At 39.7% G+C, this 18,782-nt stretch overlaps 1 protein-coding gene across 1 annotated transcript in view; it reads right to left on the reverse strand.

The window, feature by feature from the left end:
• Window positions 1-8,658: 8,658 nt before the first annotated feature.
• The window catches only part of rab26 (RAB26, member RAS oncogene family), a gene marked incomplete at both ends in the record, with an annotated part of 111,038 nt that continues 100,914 nt past the window's right edge, over window positions 8,659-18,782 (reverse strand). The window contains 4 exons of the mRNA XM_083994037.1: window positions 8,659-8,761; window positions 11,278-11,354; window positions 12,131-12,187; window positions 13,375-13,440. Coding sequence (XP_083850163.1) covers window positions 8,659-8,761; window positions 11,278-11,354; window positions 12,131-12,187; window positions 13,375-13,440 — 303 coding nt within the window. The remainder of the gene's footprint in view (window positions 8,762-11,277; window positions 11,355-12,130; window positions 12,188-13,374; window positions 13,441-18,782) is intronic.

The following is an 18,782-nucleotide window of genomic DNA, read 5'->3' on the forward strand; positions in this document are numbered from 1 at the left end:
GCTAATGACACGGAGAGCAACCAGTGCAACAGATGGTCCTCGCTAAGTCATATGAGGGCCTCCGTTAGCAAGTGCCATGACAATGACTGTGTACTATTTACTTATTCACACCACTGAACACATTTACACACATATGGGCAACATGATCACACCTGGACCCAGCCTTTGTATTGGGCTTCTCTATTTTTCCATGTTGATAAAAATTGTGAGGTATCTTGTTACTAAAATGATTTTCCACTGCTAGAATTTTATTTGAAATCTGGGGTTCTCGGGAAACCATGGGGCAAACTTCTAACAAGGTGTAGAAGGTCTATGTGGTTTAAAACTGGGTAAAAGTCTCTTGGCAGGCAACCATTATGCCGAATCATACAAATAAGGGATATTATGTAGGCTATTTGACGGGTGACAAAGTGACATGCACAATTACCATGATTGAAATAACTTTTAAAAAATTTGGATGTGGAAACCCCCCCCCCCCCAAAAAAAAAAAAGACATCCAATGATCACAGATTTTGTATACAGTTTAGTTACAAAAATCTGGTCTTGGCTTTACACCAAAAACCATTGCCAATGCATGATACAAAGAGAATGGAAATGGACACGTTAAGTATGGTTTCTCAAAGGTAACATGCCTTTAACACTAGTCCTGATGCATAGGATCTCGAAGGGACTGTATTGCATTATGTAAAATGTTCCTCAGGTTCAGGTTGTTAGCGTTAGAGTGCATGTCTGCTTGTGGCCACTTTGAAAATCTGTGGTACGAGGGTGACCCCTGCTGAGCACATGAGACCTTACAGCTGCACCGGCTTGATAACAGCATCTGTCGGTGTAATCATGAGGCAACCAGAGCATAAACACTAAAATAAATATTAAATACCATTTTGTATTCTAGGAACTCGTGTTTGATTTAATTGTTTGAATGTAAACATTAAAACTGAGTGACTGAAATTAATCTCCTGAATAATTAAGAAGGTCTGTTAGAAGTTTAAAACATCTTAGTAAAGATCAAAGTAAATGATGATTACTGATTCACATCAGACCAAATGAAACAAAGTGAGCTCAAGTTTGGTAAAAAATTTAATTAAATAAAAAATAAAATGCCGCAGTGCAGTGTCAGAAACTCAGGCAAACATTGCTGTTATTTATATTTAATGAATTCAGTTTTATTGGTAACGAAACTCTTCCAGGTCACATTATCCGGTCAATATGTGCCTGAAATCACCAATCTGCTGATCGGAGCCACTGGATCTAGTAAACAAGAGGGGGTGGAAAGCTATCTTATGGATGTCACTGTCATACTGTTCCAGACTGGGATGTTTTAAGGAAATTGGAATATCTATTAGTCAGAGTCTGAGTCACAGTCCGTCTGCACACACAGCGTTGATCACGTATGCATGGAAATGCATTTTCCACTCGCAACAAAGGACAAAATACTGAGGGAACACTTGATTGAACACAAGTGGACAGGGACACACATATTTATTCATTCATCATCATCTTCATCATCATCATCATCATGATCACCGGCAAGAGCCACATTAGTTAAAACTCAAATCCCGAAGAAATGAATCCAACATCATTAATCTTTAACCATATTTAATCTCTTAATTTATCTTGGAAGTAGTTTCGACAACTGGGGTTTGAATAATTAACAAATCATTTTAGTGAAAATTACAACAGCTCCTGCCCTCTGATTGACCTTTATTCTGTGACTAGACTGACATTGTTCAAATAGATTCAGGTGTAAAACTAAGGGTGTAAAGGGTGTGAATACACTGTTTCCAAAGCTAATGAGTATAATTGTGATTGTTTTTTTGTTTTTTTTAACCTTTATGATTATGATTTATTATGATTGTTCCCACTGAGTAGCTGAAAGTGGTCTCAGATTGTGTATACTCTGTGTATGAGTAGTCCTATAGTGTGGGTCAGGATGTTTTATAACTTGCTTACCTGGTTGTTTGTTCTGTGTTGAAGTTGATCTGTTCCTTTCAACTGGTCACTTTGTCTCCTCTCATCCTCCCACTCTTTCCTCCATTCGCTCTCACTTTGTTCCACCCTGTTACAGAATGTCATGCGTCAGACACTGTCAAACAACTCAAAGCAAAGCTCTGTACTGACCGATAATGAGAGGGCCCCAGGTTAAAATGTCCCTGCACTTGCAGGGTGTTCTGCTTTTTCAGTGTCCCCTGCCCACACTGTTACACATCACGCAGCCAGGTTAATCCAACCTGGAAATCACTCCTCACAGTCTCAGCCTGCCCTCCCACGTGCTTGCAGAAAAGTCTCAAGTATCACAAACAGCTTTGGTAACAGAAATTATCGTACTTGCTGCTTTACAAAATTAAACAATAATTAAAAAGCTGAGACTGAATAAGCACTGCAGGTAATTAGGCCTAGTAATAGTGGTAGTTTTTCATTATTGCTTATATGCGGTGGAAAAACAGCTGGCTTCATGCAATCCCAGAATGCAACAGCCAAAATCAAAACAATGCCATATTGGTTTAAAAATGAGTAAAGGGCCATTGAAATGCATTATTACACCTGCCAAAAATTGATTCCAGATCCTGATGGTGCACAGAGGAGGGTTTTCTGCCTCAAAAAGACTTAGTTCAAAATGAATATTTATTAAGTTGGATATGCAGATTGAACTGCTTTTTCTTTTCTTTTTTTGGCATTTTAGATAATAAGCAATGCAGAAAAACAATGTATCCTTAATTTATTATTCCAAAACAATTATCTGTAACACCATGATGTTCTTAGTCTCACCTTTCTGTAAAAAACATGGAAAAACAATATTGAACAATCTCGGCACACCTAATGATGGCTGTGCTGCTGCATCTAAAATCTGTTAAGACTCAGACTACTTTATTGTCCATTACTGTAAATGAAATGCAAAATTATCTACAAATATTCCAGTAACAGTCTTCTAATTTGTAATTATAAGGACCGTAGTGGGGCGAGGTCAAAATGAACTAACTAACTAACTAACTAACTAACTGAGTGACATTCTTTAGCCCAGAATTGCCATTGCAATGATTGGAAAATTAATTTTGTAATTATACACACTATTCGGAAAATAGACCAACGAAGAGCTTTCTATCTTGGTTGCCCAGCAACATATTGTTATTTTTTGTAAAGTGCGTGTGTGTGTGTGTTTGTGTATGAATGTGAGGCATTACTATTAAGTGTTTTAAGCTGTGTGTCTGGCTGGCTATATAAATGAAGTCCATTTACCATTTTTGCATTAGAATGAATGGAGGTCAAAATGACCTTTTGGCGGTTCTAGGTAAAATCACTGTTTTTTCTCTCTTTCTCTTTTATATTAGAATGTCAAAACACGTAAGATGATGTAGAACACACTTTTAGGAAAAGTTATTGACTGGGTGACATAGGGTTTTTACGCAAACAGAGTTACATGCATTTTAAGAAGCGAGAGAGGCCAAAATAATAACCTCACGGCTGTAGAGGCAGGTATTGGGATGTGGGTGATTACACCTATAGTAGAATAATGTATCCCATACTAATAGTTTGTTTTACCTGTAGCTGTAGTTGAAAATCCAGCAAAATTCTGGCACCTGCGGACACAATCAAGGGGACAAATTAGAAATCCACCAAACCAGCTCCATCATAAATCACATGTGCGTCACGGCCGACACAGATGAAGATGGTAAAGAAGACTACTTACCCGTTCACCTGAAGTCTAAGTGAGTGTGCTGGACGACTCTCAGTTGAAAGTGCACAGTCCTTCTGATGGATACAAAACAAGATCGGTTCAACATTTTATGTTTATCAACAAGGAGCTAGGTTGTTGGTTTTACTCACTCTCTACACACCCAGTTTGTTTACATACAGAAAGTGTACAAACACTATAACTGACAGGGACAGTAGCCTAAGCAGACAAGTTTGCAAAAATGTTTATGTATGAAGTGTCATGTCTGCAGCTCTGATAGTAACTTGCCTAGAATTAGAACAATCCAGCAGGTGCAGGTCAAAAAAATTCTGGAAAAAAGTGCACTTTCTCTAAGCTGAATTCCTGAGGGCCAGCTGATGGGTTTTCAGGCTGAAATCAGCAGGTAGGCTATTCCCTGTTGCTCAGTTTTGATACAGGATTCCATCAGTGTCATAACGAGCCCAAAGGTCCAGTGTGTAATATGGGGGTGAAAGCGTTCAGACTCTAGTTTGCAGCTCTCACTCGCTCGCTTGCACTCGTCGGCAAAGTGATACTGGCCTCTGAGGACAAAAAAAAAAAAAAAATTATTTACCACGACTGGGAGTATTTCAGGAGCATGGAGCGATGAGGTGAAGTTCTAAACCAGTCTGTTGTTTCCTCTTTCCTTCCGCCGAATCCGCCTTCTTCTTCGTTTGTTTATTTATGCACGCTAGCTAAACAAGCAAAATTGCACAGCTGCCGCTAATGCTAACGTAGCTCCACAGGGATTGAAGCAGTTCTTTTTCTAACATGTGACAACATATTAGCCCATTAGTTGAAGGGCTGTGAGTCATCCATCATATCTGAGACGGGAGCGTGCCTATGTTCCCACAGTTCTAAGGTTTTCCTCAAAATTAGGCCCTATGTTCCCACTGGACTCTCTCTACCTATCTGGACTCTATCTATCTGGCCTGTCTAGCCTCTACCGGGTCTTTTTACTAAACTTAACCAACTCTTTTCTTCATTGCCTAAACCCAACCAATGGTGGGACCAAAGGGCTGTGGGAACATAGGGCCTAATTTTCAGTGACAACAAAAGTTAGAAATGTGGGAACATAGGGCTGTGGGAACATAGGGCTGTGGGAACATAGGAATGACCCCTCTGAGACCTTCATCTTGACTTTGTGAGTTTATGCAACTTGTTTTGTCTCAGATTTAAAAAAAAAGAAAGAAAAAAAGGTTTGATTATGATTACCGGTATATCCTTGTTGAAGCATTAGAGATGATGATTTTAAACTCAAACATCTGCATATCTTTTAAGTTCAATTAACAGGAATGCAGTAGGCCTTAGGCCTCTTTTGAGACTTTTAAGTCATCCTTCATGACGGATAAATTTGTTCACTAGGTGTCACCACGTCACAAAAAGGCTACTTGTCTTGGCTACATACTTGTCAGTAGGCTACACAAATACTGAGTACAAGTTCTGTTTGCTGTTTCTTGCAGGTCACAGGTTTGGTGAGAGTGGAGCTGGCTGGCTGCGGACGAGGAAGTAGGGCAATACATACTTGTGCACATACACATATGAGAATTCAGACCTGTAATTCTTGGACTTTTTTTCAATTCTCTATGGTTTCATAATGACTGAGTCACCTTTTAATAAGTTCCATCTCTAATGCTGCTACTGTCTGTAATATGTTTCTATTTAGATTATTTGTCAGGATATTTTGTTATTATTGTCCCTGTTTGTCCTTATCCCCCCCCCTCCACCCAATTGGTAGAGGTAGTGCCCACCTCTAGTCATGACATGATTTCTGTTGTGATTTGACACTATAATGAATAAAGATGTATTGATTGATCAATTTTAGTCCTTGAGTTCATAGCTACACGCTTTATTTGTTAACTGCTATCAAGGAATATGACTCTCCTTTGTAGAAGCCTATGTGTTAGAGAAGACGCCGCAAGAATTGTGGACTTCTACGCTGTGTGATAATGTAGTGGGCTGGTCTGGACAGAAAATGCCCGGGCTGAATTTTTGTCCCAGTCCAGCCCTGGAGCCCATTACAAGTCCTGCACTGAAATTCAAATGACAGTAAAGATGCAGGCTACTTAAGTGTTTAATTAATGCAGAAACAAATTTTATTTAGGCTAGGCTACTTATCAACTAGTCCTAATCAGTATCTCACAATGGGATAACCCCCTCTACTGTGAAGCCCCATCTGCCAGGGGACAGACTGATTCCACCCATATTCATTTTGCCTACAGGCCGCAGCCCCCCCTTCATCAAAATAAAAAAAGGCTATGAAAACTTTTCATTTCAAAAAGTTTAATTAACACCACCAAATGAGTGGGAATGTGAGGTCTTGAGTTTTCAAGTTTACACAGCAGATCTTTTTTGATTGCAATTACTGACTTCAAGTTTGACAATCATCATGTGTTCAACTGAAAGAGGCCGTAATGTGAAATATCATAGTCGCATACTAGGCCACACTATAGCCTACACTCATAGGCTACGCGGATTAGCCTAAAATGAACAGAGCAGACAGCCACATGGCCGATTTAGTTGACCAAGAGTTTGAAAAGATTTACAATTAGTCTTCAGCACAAATTGAAAAGATCATCTTTGGGTATACAACTGTCTGTACTCTGGAAATTAACCACTCTTTCTTTCAGCACAGATGTTTCCAAGAACACTGGTGAGGCATTTTGAGACCAGAGGGCATAAGAGATTCAGAGCTTGGAAACAAGGACAGGTGAGCTCAGCTCAGTAAAGGGATTTGATATATCAGATATCATGTGACCTCGACAGCAACGAAAAAATGTTCAGTATATTTTATATATATTTTTCTCCCTCAAATGAATGATTTTGATGAGTTTCCATTTTCCACAGGAATATCAAAGGTGTTGTTTTAGGCTACCAGATGATTCTGTTTTAAATTGCACTGCTCATGTTGTAATAACACATGATGGCCACATGATGGTGGTGTGTATCCACATCTGCTCATCACTGCTCATCCACAGGTAAAAACGACTTCTACAGAGTGATTCTTTAATGTGTAATCTTTAGATTGATACAATACAAATAGTTTCAGTTATTGTACAGTTATAGATTACAAGTTAACAATGACATCTGATTTGAATTGAATGTAAGCATTCTGAAACTGTAGCTATTTACAATATTTCTAAATAGAAATTTTGACATTACAGCATATATTTGATTTTCAATAAAACATCTGACAAAATTAAGTGTTTCTACCACTGGGCAAAAAATACAATTCAAAGCAGCTGCTGAAAAACACTTTAACTCTTGAATTAATTGCATTGCGACTGTGGACAACACCCACTGCATCTCCACCCACTATACAATTACCTTTCCCTACACAGTCTTCATGGGGACTGGAGCCATTGGTCCAATAAAGATCCAGTACCAATGGCTGCATCTACTGTAACTCCAAAATCTCAGGAGGAAAAAACCAAGTGACAACCAAACCTTCATCTAAGTTAAACGCCCTTTAGATTCCCAAATCTTCTTGAGGGGTTGTCTTTTCAACATTTTCTTATCTGCTGGCCTCGTGTTGGCTTTGAACTTTCCGTGCACTGAAATAAAAGCTGGTTAAGTGCAAATCAAAGTGTTTGCTACAGCAGATAAATATTTACACAATATAATGAAAAATTTCACTGTGATACAAAACTATCACTATATATCTACTATCTCTCTTTTAAACAACATCAATATTCGACATAACAAAAAATATAAACTCAGTATCCACTTGTGCCTTTATCTGAGGTTTTCCACCACATCTTATGGTCTTCATCAGCAGATGGAATTTGCTCAGTGCTATGGACACACTGAATATTAAATAAATCCTAAATCTAAGATCTTAAAAGCTGATGGGGTTGATTTGGTTTGTATAGTCTATAGGGTCATACAGTATCTGCTGCTAAAGACCATGAAATTTGATAGAAAGATCCAGAAAAGGCTGGTAAGTAGACCTTGGGTAAAGGTTTAATTTCTTTTAAATAATTAAACTGATATATTTTTCTCAAGCGACTTGTTCAGGAAAAGACATTTCAAATCCAATATCCAGCACCTCCTCCTGTTATTTCCTATAACGCAACACTACTGTACTGCTTTTTTTCCCAAATACAGTAGAGGTCAATGGACACCTACAGGTTCTGCTGATGTTTTTGTTAATTACATTGCATTAATATGATCTTATAATTACTGAAAGAAATATGTAAATGCTAAATGTCTCATATCGCAGCTCTCAACTCAAACAGAACAATCAGTGTTCAAAATGGCAAAACCTCAAATCATATGTCACAAATGACAGTATGATGATAGTCTGATCACTATAATACCAGTATTAAAAACAGTTATATTTTATCCTGTACATAAACGGCACACGGTGCCATTCGACAGCTTACATTAGGTGCAGGAGTGTATCCATACAAATGTGTTAATAATATCTATTTCTATGACTGATTTAATACTCAACATAGTCGTGTCCTCCATATAGTATAGTTTCAACAAGACAGGCATTTACAAACTACAAAGATTTCAGAACACAAATTTAAACTTACATTTAAAATATGTACATCACACTCATGAAAAACTGCACGGAATGCATTGAACAGGCTATGAAGCAGATTCACAAACATAACTGTGTGTGTGTGTGTGTGTGTGTGTGTGTGTGTGTGTGTGTGTGTGTGTGTGTGTGTGTGTGTGTGCCTGTGTGTGTGAGCATGTAGGTAGTAGGAATTTATATTACATTCACAGTTGCAGAGGAAAGGTGGGCTAGGAGAGAGAGCGTATTGGTCATATCACCACTAATAGAAATATTACAAACACTGAGAATTACATGATTATTCCCAGACACACCATATCGGCTTTATTACATAGTCTGTCAGAATATACCCGTTCTCTCCCTCTTTTTTTCTCTCTCTCTCTCTCACACACACACACACATCCACAAACAAAAGCATATACTGTACACACAGAGAGGATGTGGTCTAGGAGCGGCAGCAGCCAACAGTCCGCATTTCTTTGTCGACGTATTCCTGCAGCTGGAACTTTGGGTCGTCAGGCTCCTTCATGGTCCTGTGCTTCAGTTCCCTGAGACAGAGACATTGATATGATGCTGTGAGAACTCTGCTAACAAAGGGAGATGGTAACACTCAAACTGCGGTGTGATTTGTGAGTTTATCGCAGTTATCTCTCTGCCATAATGAGGCAAAAGATGCAGAGGCTGAGAAGGAACAGGAAAAGATCTGGTTTCATATTCTGTGTCTGCTGGTTGTTATGTGCCAGACTGTGATGCTATTCTTGGCAACACCCAGCCATGCCAGCCTGTTACCATAACAAGGATATAAAATGAGAAACAGCTCCCACACAAACTGTCCGACGCTACACATCTGAGTGAACCACATACTTTAAATAGTGTTCTCATTATTGTTACTTTTAGTTTGTGACAAATATAAGACTATTCTGTACTTTTGGTCAGGAGAAGAAATTCTTAACATTCTCAGACTTTTGGGCCCCACTGTTAGTTTGGTATTTTCAATTACCATCCAATGTAATGGCCTCAGGAAAGAAAATACAATTAAGTGTACATCTTGCTGTTGTTGTTGGGTTTTTTTTAGACAGAGCAGCTAGCTTGTACTTTGAATGTGTTTGTATGTTGTATTGCAGCAGTCCTCCTTCATATGTCCTTTATTAGCAATGCAGATTTCTTCAAAATGGAAATGAGAGGACTCGCATAGCGTGATGCAGCATGCAATGCCTCTTAAGCACTTCAGAAAAGAGCAAAACATTTACAAGTTGTTTGGTGCTGCCGATCAGATCTGTGCAACACAATCAATGACCACCACCGAGCACATTACTGCATAGTCAATAAACTGTTTGAAAAGGTGTTTGGTGTCTAGACTCAACACAAGAGTACATGGTCCTAACTTTATTGCCGCTGTGGATTAAAATGTCCTTTTCAACACTTTGTTTGTAGCCGGCCATTCCTCTGCTCCTTTAGAACCACTGATCTTTTAACCATGAGCTGCAAAAGTTCTTAAGCAGGAGGGAAAGTAAAAAGTTACCATGCATCATTTAAAGCTATTTAAAATTTTCACTTTACTTTTTATCTCGGCTCCTAAAAGGAGGACTGCAGGTGGGCAAAAAAAGGTATATAGTATATATAAAAGAAATTTTGAAATAATATAAAGTCGGTGTGTGGATAAAAACAAGATGTGATAAAGGTCAAATGGAAACAGACTCAAATATTATGACACACGTGAAATATGTGACTACATCATCTTATTTTCAGTTGTTAGTGAGCGGTGGGTTACGTTCAGCCAACAAAACTCTGTTATGTTCCCTCTCTTGCAGAAAGCCTTCAAGGCAAGGCTTTTCCCATGTGCAATGGGACCACAGCAAGAAACAACAAACAGGTCTCTTGGTGAGCTTTTCTAGTGTGGGTTTACTTTTTTCCATAGTCTACCCCTGTGACAATACAACAAACATTTAACAAATGACCATTTGACACAGCAGCACTTACAAACTCAACTTTGTATTCGTGAAATGAATATATTTTTTTAACTATCTCAAAAGTTACTTTGTCTCATATTAAAGCAGAAGTAAGCGATCCGGTCGTTTTAGCTAATGCTGCGTTCCAGGCAGGCTTTTGAAACCGTAAATTACAGCTTCAAGTCACGACTTAAACTTTGTAGCATTCCAGGCAACCCACTCGTGTTTTTCCGACCTGTTTTACCTGTGAAAGTGCACTATAACGGCCACTCGTAACTTCCGACCCGTGAAGTCGTACCAGATCGAACTGGTACGACTTCACAGGTCGGAAAAACACGAGTTACGAGTTGCCTTGAACGCACCATAACGTCTTGTCAGCCGACGGAGTTAGCAGCCCCCGCCCTCGTCCCTACGTCACCACATTCAGGCGCATCCCTTGGCTGCACCAGACTGGCTCTGGCTGCACACACAGCCCTTCATGCCGTTCTCTCTCCTCATTGGATAAAACTTGTAGGATACGAGAAAAGTTTTCTCCTCGGCTCAGAGCAGAGCAGAGTGACTGAGAGACCCGTGTTTCGGTCCAAACACTCTAAGTGATTGCTGTCGGAAGATATAACTATTTAAGACTTATATTAACACAAAAATATCGCTTACTTCTGCTTTAAAATAGAGCTACTAACCCACAGATTAACAGGGATGAATGAGTGACTTCAATGTCCCAGTCTGGTACCATTTTATAATAAGACTTCCCTTATATAAATGCTTAATAATAAGGTTATTATCAGTTGTTAACACAGTATGACTCAAAAAATATACAATAAACAAGTTATAACAGTTTTCATACAGTAATGCAGGTTCACTATTTTGGCAAAATGAAGTTAATGTTTACTAATGTTTACTACTAGTAGCTTAACAAATATGTGACTAAGCAACAGGTCATTGTTGCACTTTTTTTTTAAACCTATGTGTTACACATCTTATTAATGAGTCTTTGTGTAAACAAGCTAATTAATAACAGTTATAACCATTCATAAAACCTTAATAAAGTGTTATTGTTAAGTGGATCCATCATAGTTCAGTCAGAGGACACTGTGCTGTGCTTCCATGTGACTCACTTGGCCGCAGCGGTGAAGGCCAGCTCCACATTCAGTCCAGATTTAGCGCTCGTCTCCATGAAGGGTACTCCAAACTCCTGCACAGAGACACACACAACACGTGTCATTAGTTGTGGGTATGTGTGTGTGTGTGTGTGTGTGTGTGTGTGTGTGTGTGTGTGTGTGTGTGTGTGTGTGTGTGTGTGTGTGTGTGTGTACTTGTCACTCTTGTATGCCTTTCCTCATGACTAAAGACAAGTTTTATGAGTGAATTACTCTTTGAGTTATAGATTCAAGTACCTCGAGAGACATGAGAGAGCTGCTGATCAATACCAATAATTCAACAATAATTCTGATTGGTGCTGAGATTTCTGGCTTTCAAAAGTAATTTTCTCTCCACTTTGTTTTAATTCATAAAACAGACACGGTGCAGTATAAAGTCGATGCAAGAAGCCTGCAGGTATAATCTCATTCTCTGTATAAGTGCGTGTTGTGTGCATGTCAATATCCCTGCTGTGTGTGTTACCTTGACAGCTGCAGTTCTTCAGCCACACTCCTCCACTACCCCACTTGTGTTCATATTTACTGTGACATGCCTCTCAGAGCTTATCTGAGCGAAACGGCCTGGAAAACGAAGTGAGCACCCCCCGCCCCCCGCCCCATCCTCTTTCCCTAACAATAACAACATTATGTGCGACCGTGAATACATAATTACACACACTAATAAAGACACAGCAGCTAGATGGAGGGGTGTGTTTGTAGGATCCATGTGGTTGTGTGGGCAGATTATGCACAGCATGTGTTTTACCCCTTGTTACATGTGTCCAATTGCGTGTGTGTGACTGTGTGTGTGTCTGTGTGACACGAGGCTCACCTTTGCCAGTTTCTCTCCCTCCTCTCGCTTCACCGCCCTGTCATGTGTGGAGTCAGCCTGAGGGACACAGCACAAAGCCAGGGTCTGTCACACTGTGTCTGGAGAGACTGTTAATGCTAACATGTGTCTTTATCAATGATATATGACATATCCATGCTGTCACACCTCCCTCTATCACTGCATACATTTAAATATCTGTCAGGTTGATCATCTACCAGCTGTTTTAAAGGGAAAGTTCAACATATTGGCAAATTGGCCCATTGCCATAATCCCTATAGTTTTAGGAGTAGGTTTGTTACCTTTAATTGTCAGTGCAAGCTATTTTTAGAACGGCGGAGCAGAGTCGTGAGCTGCTCAGAGCTACGCTACGGAGGCTCATGGGGTTTCTTGGTTTTCCTCATCAAACTCATCAAACAAACATCCAACAACTCCAAAACGCTCTCGTGGACAAGTTGTGACCTGCACATTCACCTATATATCACTATGAGATAATAACGGAATGTTACGAGACAGAGTTGTTTTTGACGCAAATGCAAGCAGTCGAAAAACTGCCCCCGACGGGAACACGCATCAGTGGTTTTGCATGACTTTACCTCGAAAACAACTCCATCTCGTAACATTCCGTTATTATCTCATAGCGTGGTGAATGTGCAGGTCACAACTTGTCCACGAGAGCGTTTTGGAGTTGTTGGATTGTGTATTTGATGAGTTTGATGAGGGAAACCAAGAAATCCCATTAGCCTCCGTAGAGTAGCTTTGAGCAGCTCGCGGCTCTGCTCCACCGTTCTAAAAAAACATCTTACACCGACAATTAAAGGCAACAAACCTACTCCTAAAACGATAGGGATTATGGCAATGGGCCAGTTTGCCAAAATGTTGAACTATCCCTTTAACAATATGATTTTGAGAAGGTGGAATATTCTTGCAGGGTTTTTACTTAAAAAAATAGACCTAATTGTGTTTACACCAAAGTTACATGAATCATCAAATAGCTTCACCAATAACTATTATCTCTTTGCCAACATGATGTATGAGCACTGAAATGATCAATAACCACTAAAGTGTGACATTTTGGGCATCCTCTCTGTGATTCATAATAAAGTACCCCTCTCTGCTTCCGGGCACTTCCATCCATCTGTCCTTCCACTCCGGCTCCCACCGTACCTCCCCCCATGAACCCTCCTCCCCTCCCTCTATGAATCCATCTGTCCCTGCATCACCCAGTGTTGGCAACAAGGTCTCACCTTGTTACCCAGCAGCATGACGACCACGTCCTGCTGAGCGTACTCATGGATCTCTGTCAACCACGCCTGGAGATGGAAAAGAGAGCGCAGAGTGGAGGAGGGAATGCAGAAGAGGAACAGCAAAAGAGGGGGCAAGGAGAGAAGTGCAGAGGAGAGAGAAGGGAAGGGGAGGTTGGAGATAAAGAGGGGTGACAGAGGAGATGGATGAATCCACAGAGAGGGGGAGAGGGAGAAAGACAAACAATTCATTTAATGGTCACTGGCTGCAGTTCATCTGATCTCCTTCTCCATATCTCCTTCCCTTCACTCCTCCAATTATTATCAGGTCTCATGAGTCCCTGTTATGAAACACACTTGCTGCCCCTGCAGGATTCCCATACATACACACATGCACAATACACATTAAAACACAAGCTGAGATAAAGTGTGTTTCACTTTCAAGGGAACTTTTGAAATGTCCAGTGACCAGCGATGTCACTAGGCAACTAAGACACAGTCCTTCCAGGTGTGATGAACAAGCCTGTCTTTACTGTCAGATAACATTCACCAGCTGTGGAAGCTGGGTTGGTATTCACTTCCTGAGTCTCTGTGTGGTTTTGGGCAAACTCCTTGAGACATGAACCCACACAGTGGTGGAGTGGAGCCTGAGTCTCTGTAGCCTATTGATTACGGATACAGTAGAGCCACATGTTTGACTAGTTGAGATCAAAGTGAGGGCTGCATGGGTTTGAAGATCGTTGTAGCCTCAGCCATAGTATGAGTAATAATGTGGAAATGAACAAATATTCCACTGATGCAATAATATAAGGTGGTACAAGTCTGATGTGGCTCTGTGCACATACATAAAAACAGTGGATGCAACATTTCTGAATTCAACATGCATGACATTATATTTTTCTTGCAATAATTACTTAAACCTAACGAGAAAGGTAGATTCCGAAAATAACAGCATATTAAAGCAGAGAATGATGGATCTCTGATTCTAGACTCACAGATAATTGAAAATCAGAACTGATAACTGTAGTTTGGATTGAAGCAGTTTATCTGTGAGAATCTTTTGAAGGATATAATACTGTATGTTTAAAATCCCAGGAGCCAATTATTTCTCAAATAGACATGCAACTTAGTGACAGGAATATTTTGGGTCCATCTGAAAATGGAATCTGCGGAATCTGTTTGCTGAGGTTTAGGATGCCAGCCTGAGTCATAGAAATCACGGGTATGCTTTGAAGGAATTATTGGAATAGCTAGACACCATAGACACATTTTACAGACTAGAACTTAATGTTCTTCACTACACTGGTCTACAACCACCACTACATGTGTATAGACTGCCTGACCTCAGAGGTAAGGCTTAAAACCCATTTTCTTACGACTAGCAAATTAACATTTAATCATAATGTTTTGTGCTGTGACTTCTCAAAATGTCAGGACGGTGATTAAATCTGTCCACTGACAGACAATTGCCGCTGATGTTCTGCTTCTGCTGTGAGTCCAGTAGAAAAGGTTGAAGCTTAATGTCAGACATGTGTGTGGTTGAAAAGTAAAAGCTGGACACACTTTGACTACATTTATTATCTTAAGATTTTTATGGCTATATTGTTGGTGTAATCAAATGCATGATAAAACATAGTATTTCAAACATCTTACACAGATCCTTTGCAATACCATTAGCAACCAGAGGGGTCGACAGGACACCAACTTATTAAAACAGTGATTTCAATCAACAAACTGCAAAACTAGCAGCTCTACAAAATAACAAACACTAAAAAAAATGGCAAGAAGCTCCATGTACTCCTCTTCTTTTTGTCTCCTTTGTGGGGGATTGGACCCACATGAATAAACAACAGTGTATATATATAGGGGACATGTTGTTGAGCTTATATCTTGTGATAATGACGTACTAGGAGTAAAACAGGATTACTAATGCAGGGTACAATAATTTACATCACAACCACATAGCTGCCCTGCTTTCATGTTTCTAATTAGCTCATATGATTATGGAAATAATTTCAGTTATGGTAATTAACATCCCTTAACATTCTCTCAGCAGATACCACATTTGTGTGTGGGATTACATCTAAATCCAATCGTACTTTTAACCTCTATGCATTCAAAATCTTTAAGAGGTATCATTTTTGGCAGTAAAATGAATTTTAGGATAAAAAAGATACTACATAATGAGCCACTGAGGATAACAGGATTGGTATTCACTTTCCAGTTTGCCTTATTTTCTGTTCAGAGGAGATCATGAAGGGCGATTCTGAGATTCTGCTATTGAGACTGGATGAGAATGAGCATAGGAGGGTGGAGGTAGGTGTAATCAAATGGAAAGCTCGTGCAATGGAGCCAGTGTAAGAACAGTTCAAGGTTATGTCAACACTAGTTTGATAGAGAACAACAGGAAGATTACGTTGCTATGACCTTGGAGGGAAATGGGCATTTCATCAATGGGTGAAAGAGAACACATCCTTGACCAATTACAAATGTCTAGAAAAAAAAATCACATTACTATTGTTGATCACCACCACAATTTAGTATATAGAAAAAATAGTAAATATAAGCATCCTCTCTAGGAGGCAGTGTTGCAGTATCACCCCAGTTTTATCCAATTAATCATGATATGTTCACTCAAGCATCTAAAAAGTATCAAAGACTAAATAATAATTTCAACTGATGCTTTATCACAGAAAATGTTGCATTGTAAAGTGTTACCACAGTGTACCACATTTTCCATTAATAAACATTCTGTCACACTATTATTTCTACATTTCGACACAGTATATATATTTACACAATTCTACTTAGTTCTTTGCTTAGTAGAAAAATTAAATCCCATTGCTAGAGGCCACGAGTGATTTTCTTTGTTGTTAACTCTGAACTCTCGAAAGCTCTGATTTTAAAAACTGCAAAGCACCATGGGGTTTTTCCTGGGGGCCTAACTTTAATCAGGCTCAGTTAAAAGAAATAAGTGTTTCTGCACGCTATCACAGCTCCACCAGCCACCTGTTTAAAAACCATTCAAATTGGAGACATTTTATATGAGACTTCCTCCTCCTAAACCCCTCCAGTGTGTGTGACCAACCATCACGCTCGGATCGCTGAAGCCTTCCACCAAATATCTGACAGGATTCTTGAATCAATTCACAGTAAACCTGCAGGGATCACTCTTCAAATCTCCCCATTTTCCACAGAGATGTACAGTTCATCTCTGCTGAGCTCGACTGTGCTTATCCATTGTGAGAAATCTCTCTGTCAACTTCAGGAAAAAAATAAAAAGGAAAAAAAAATATAAAAAAACATAACATACTGATTTCTGAATCTTTTGCTTCTTAGCGGTGGAGCTTATACTTTCCATTTCCATCCAGCTTCAAACACATTCCTATTCCAAGCATGCAACTTCTGTCCAAGAGTAAAGTCTTGGGGTTTTATTTTTATTTGAGGTTTTTCTTAAACTGGACTGAAAGATCAGATATAGGTAGAGCAGAGGGCTGCAGTTACCATTTCGAGTTTCAATAAGCACATGTTGACCACTTTAGACTGGAGCAGAAGCAAATATATTTCAGTGTTATCAAATAAAACTGCGAGGAATGGGGTCAAGACTCTCTTACTCGAACGTACTGTACAGTACACACACATTTCCTCCACATCTCTCCCCGTGCGCATCATCACATAAAAACCACTCAGATCAGCGGTAATCCCTCCCCCCCCTCTCGTCCGCAGGTTTACAGTGTTCTGCACTGCCTCCCCAGCGGTTTACATCATTTCATTACACAGAGATTAATGCACTGAGCCCTCACCTAGCAAGCCCCGAATCTCAATAACATGTGAACCTGCCAATTACTCACACAGCCTTGAAAGAATTTGCGGCCTGTGGGTGGATTAGGAGGAAGTGAGAGAAGGAACGCGGCTTCTGAGCTCATCAAACTTCAAAGCACTCACTGTCAACGCGGAGCATTAGAGTTCATGCAGTGGGTTGGAGCATGAGAGGAGGACACGTGTATGTGTTGGGCTACATGTGAAAGCTTGTGACATTGCCATTAGATGTACAGCGCCGGTAGAACGCTTCAGTTTGACACTTTGACTTTGACGCAGCCTCTGCGTTTTGTACCAACGTAAATGACATTACTGAACACCGTGGTGTTGAAGGTTCCCGCAGCATCACATGAATGCAGCTTATTTCTAGCTGTCAGAAAAGATGCAAACAACTAATGTAAGCAAGACAGGGAGAGAGAAAAAGTATGACAATTGCAAGCGGCTTCTTCAACTTCATCCTCAAAACAAATTGGTAAAAAAGTGTCAATCACTTTTACCAATTTGTGTCACAATGCTCCAAGAATCAAAAGGCTGACATTGCTCCTACTGGTTCAAACAGGCTGCCAGATTTGTTCCTGTACTCAAGAAAATCACTGTGGTTACATTTCAAAATATTTCTATGAATTTTATTTTTTTCATTACTGCCTTACTGTTTTCATTGCGATCATAAGAAATGCACAACAATTCAAGTGTATAAATCCGACCAACTTGGTAATATTAAACCTTTTGTGTTTATAGGAAAGCCAGCACATAGTGGTTGTAATGTCTAAATTACACTGTCAGTCCAAAAAAAAAAAAAAAAAAAATTCTTGGATTTAACTATAGGTAAGAGCCTCCCATTGGATAATTACTGCATGGATGATTATGTTTTAGCTGGCAACATCTTATTTAACCCTAACTGGTGCAGTCTCATTTCTTAAACAACCATGTTGGAAGACACATCCTGTCGTTGTGGAAAAAATGTTAATCGGTTTCAGAAGGGTCAAATTATTGGCATACATCAAGCAAAAAAAACATCTAAGGAGAATGCTGAGACTTGATGTAAAGAAAACGGGAAGGATAGTGGGGAAACAGCTTCTTCGAGGAAGAAATGTGGTCCAATGTGACCACAGAGTCCAGACCTGAGAATCTTTGAAAAGTTAATGCAACTCTGGACGGAAATAAATGTTGTGACATTGCAGAAGCTTATTGAAATGATGCCACAGCAAATGTGTGTGGTAATCAAAGCTACAGGAAATCCAACCAAATAGTAGTGTGTGACTTTTGGATGGGCAGTGTATTGTAGACTGTAGACAAACAGCAGTACAAATGCAGTTACATTCTACCTGTAGGTTTCTGTGCAGACTGAAAGTCTACTGCTCTGTGAGGCTTTATAGAGTCATAGGGGTGCTGTGAGATGCTAATTGGTACTGTATGCTAACATGCTCTCAATATCAATGTCAACATGATAATGTTTGTCTTAGTTTAGCAGGTTGACATTTTCTAATTACAACTCAAAACAAAACAAATGTGGAGTTGGAGCTGAGGACGTCTGTACTAGTCTGTGCTGGTCCTGAATGTTTGACCTGTTGTTGGCCATAGATGAAGAATGA

This window comes from Trachurus trachurus (genome assembly GCF_905171665.1).
Source record: "Trachurus trachurus genome assembly, chromosome: 19".
NCBI classification, from domain to species: Eukaryota; Metazoa; Chordata; class Actinopteri; order Carangiformes; family Carangidae; genus Trachurus; species Trachurus trachurus.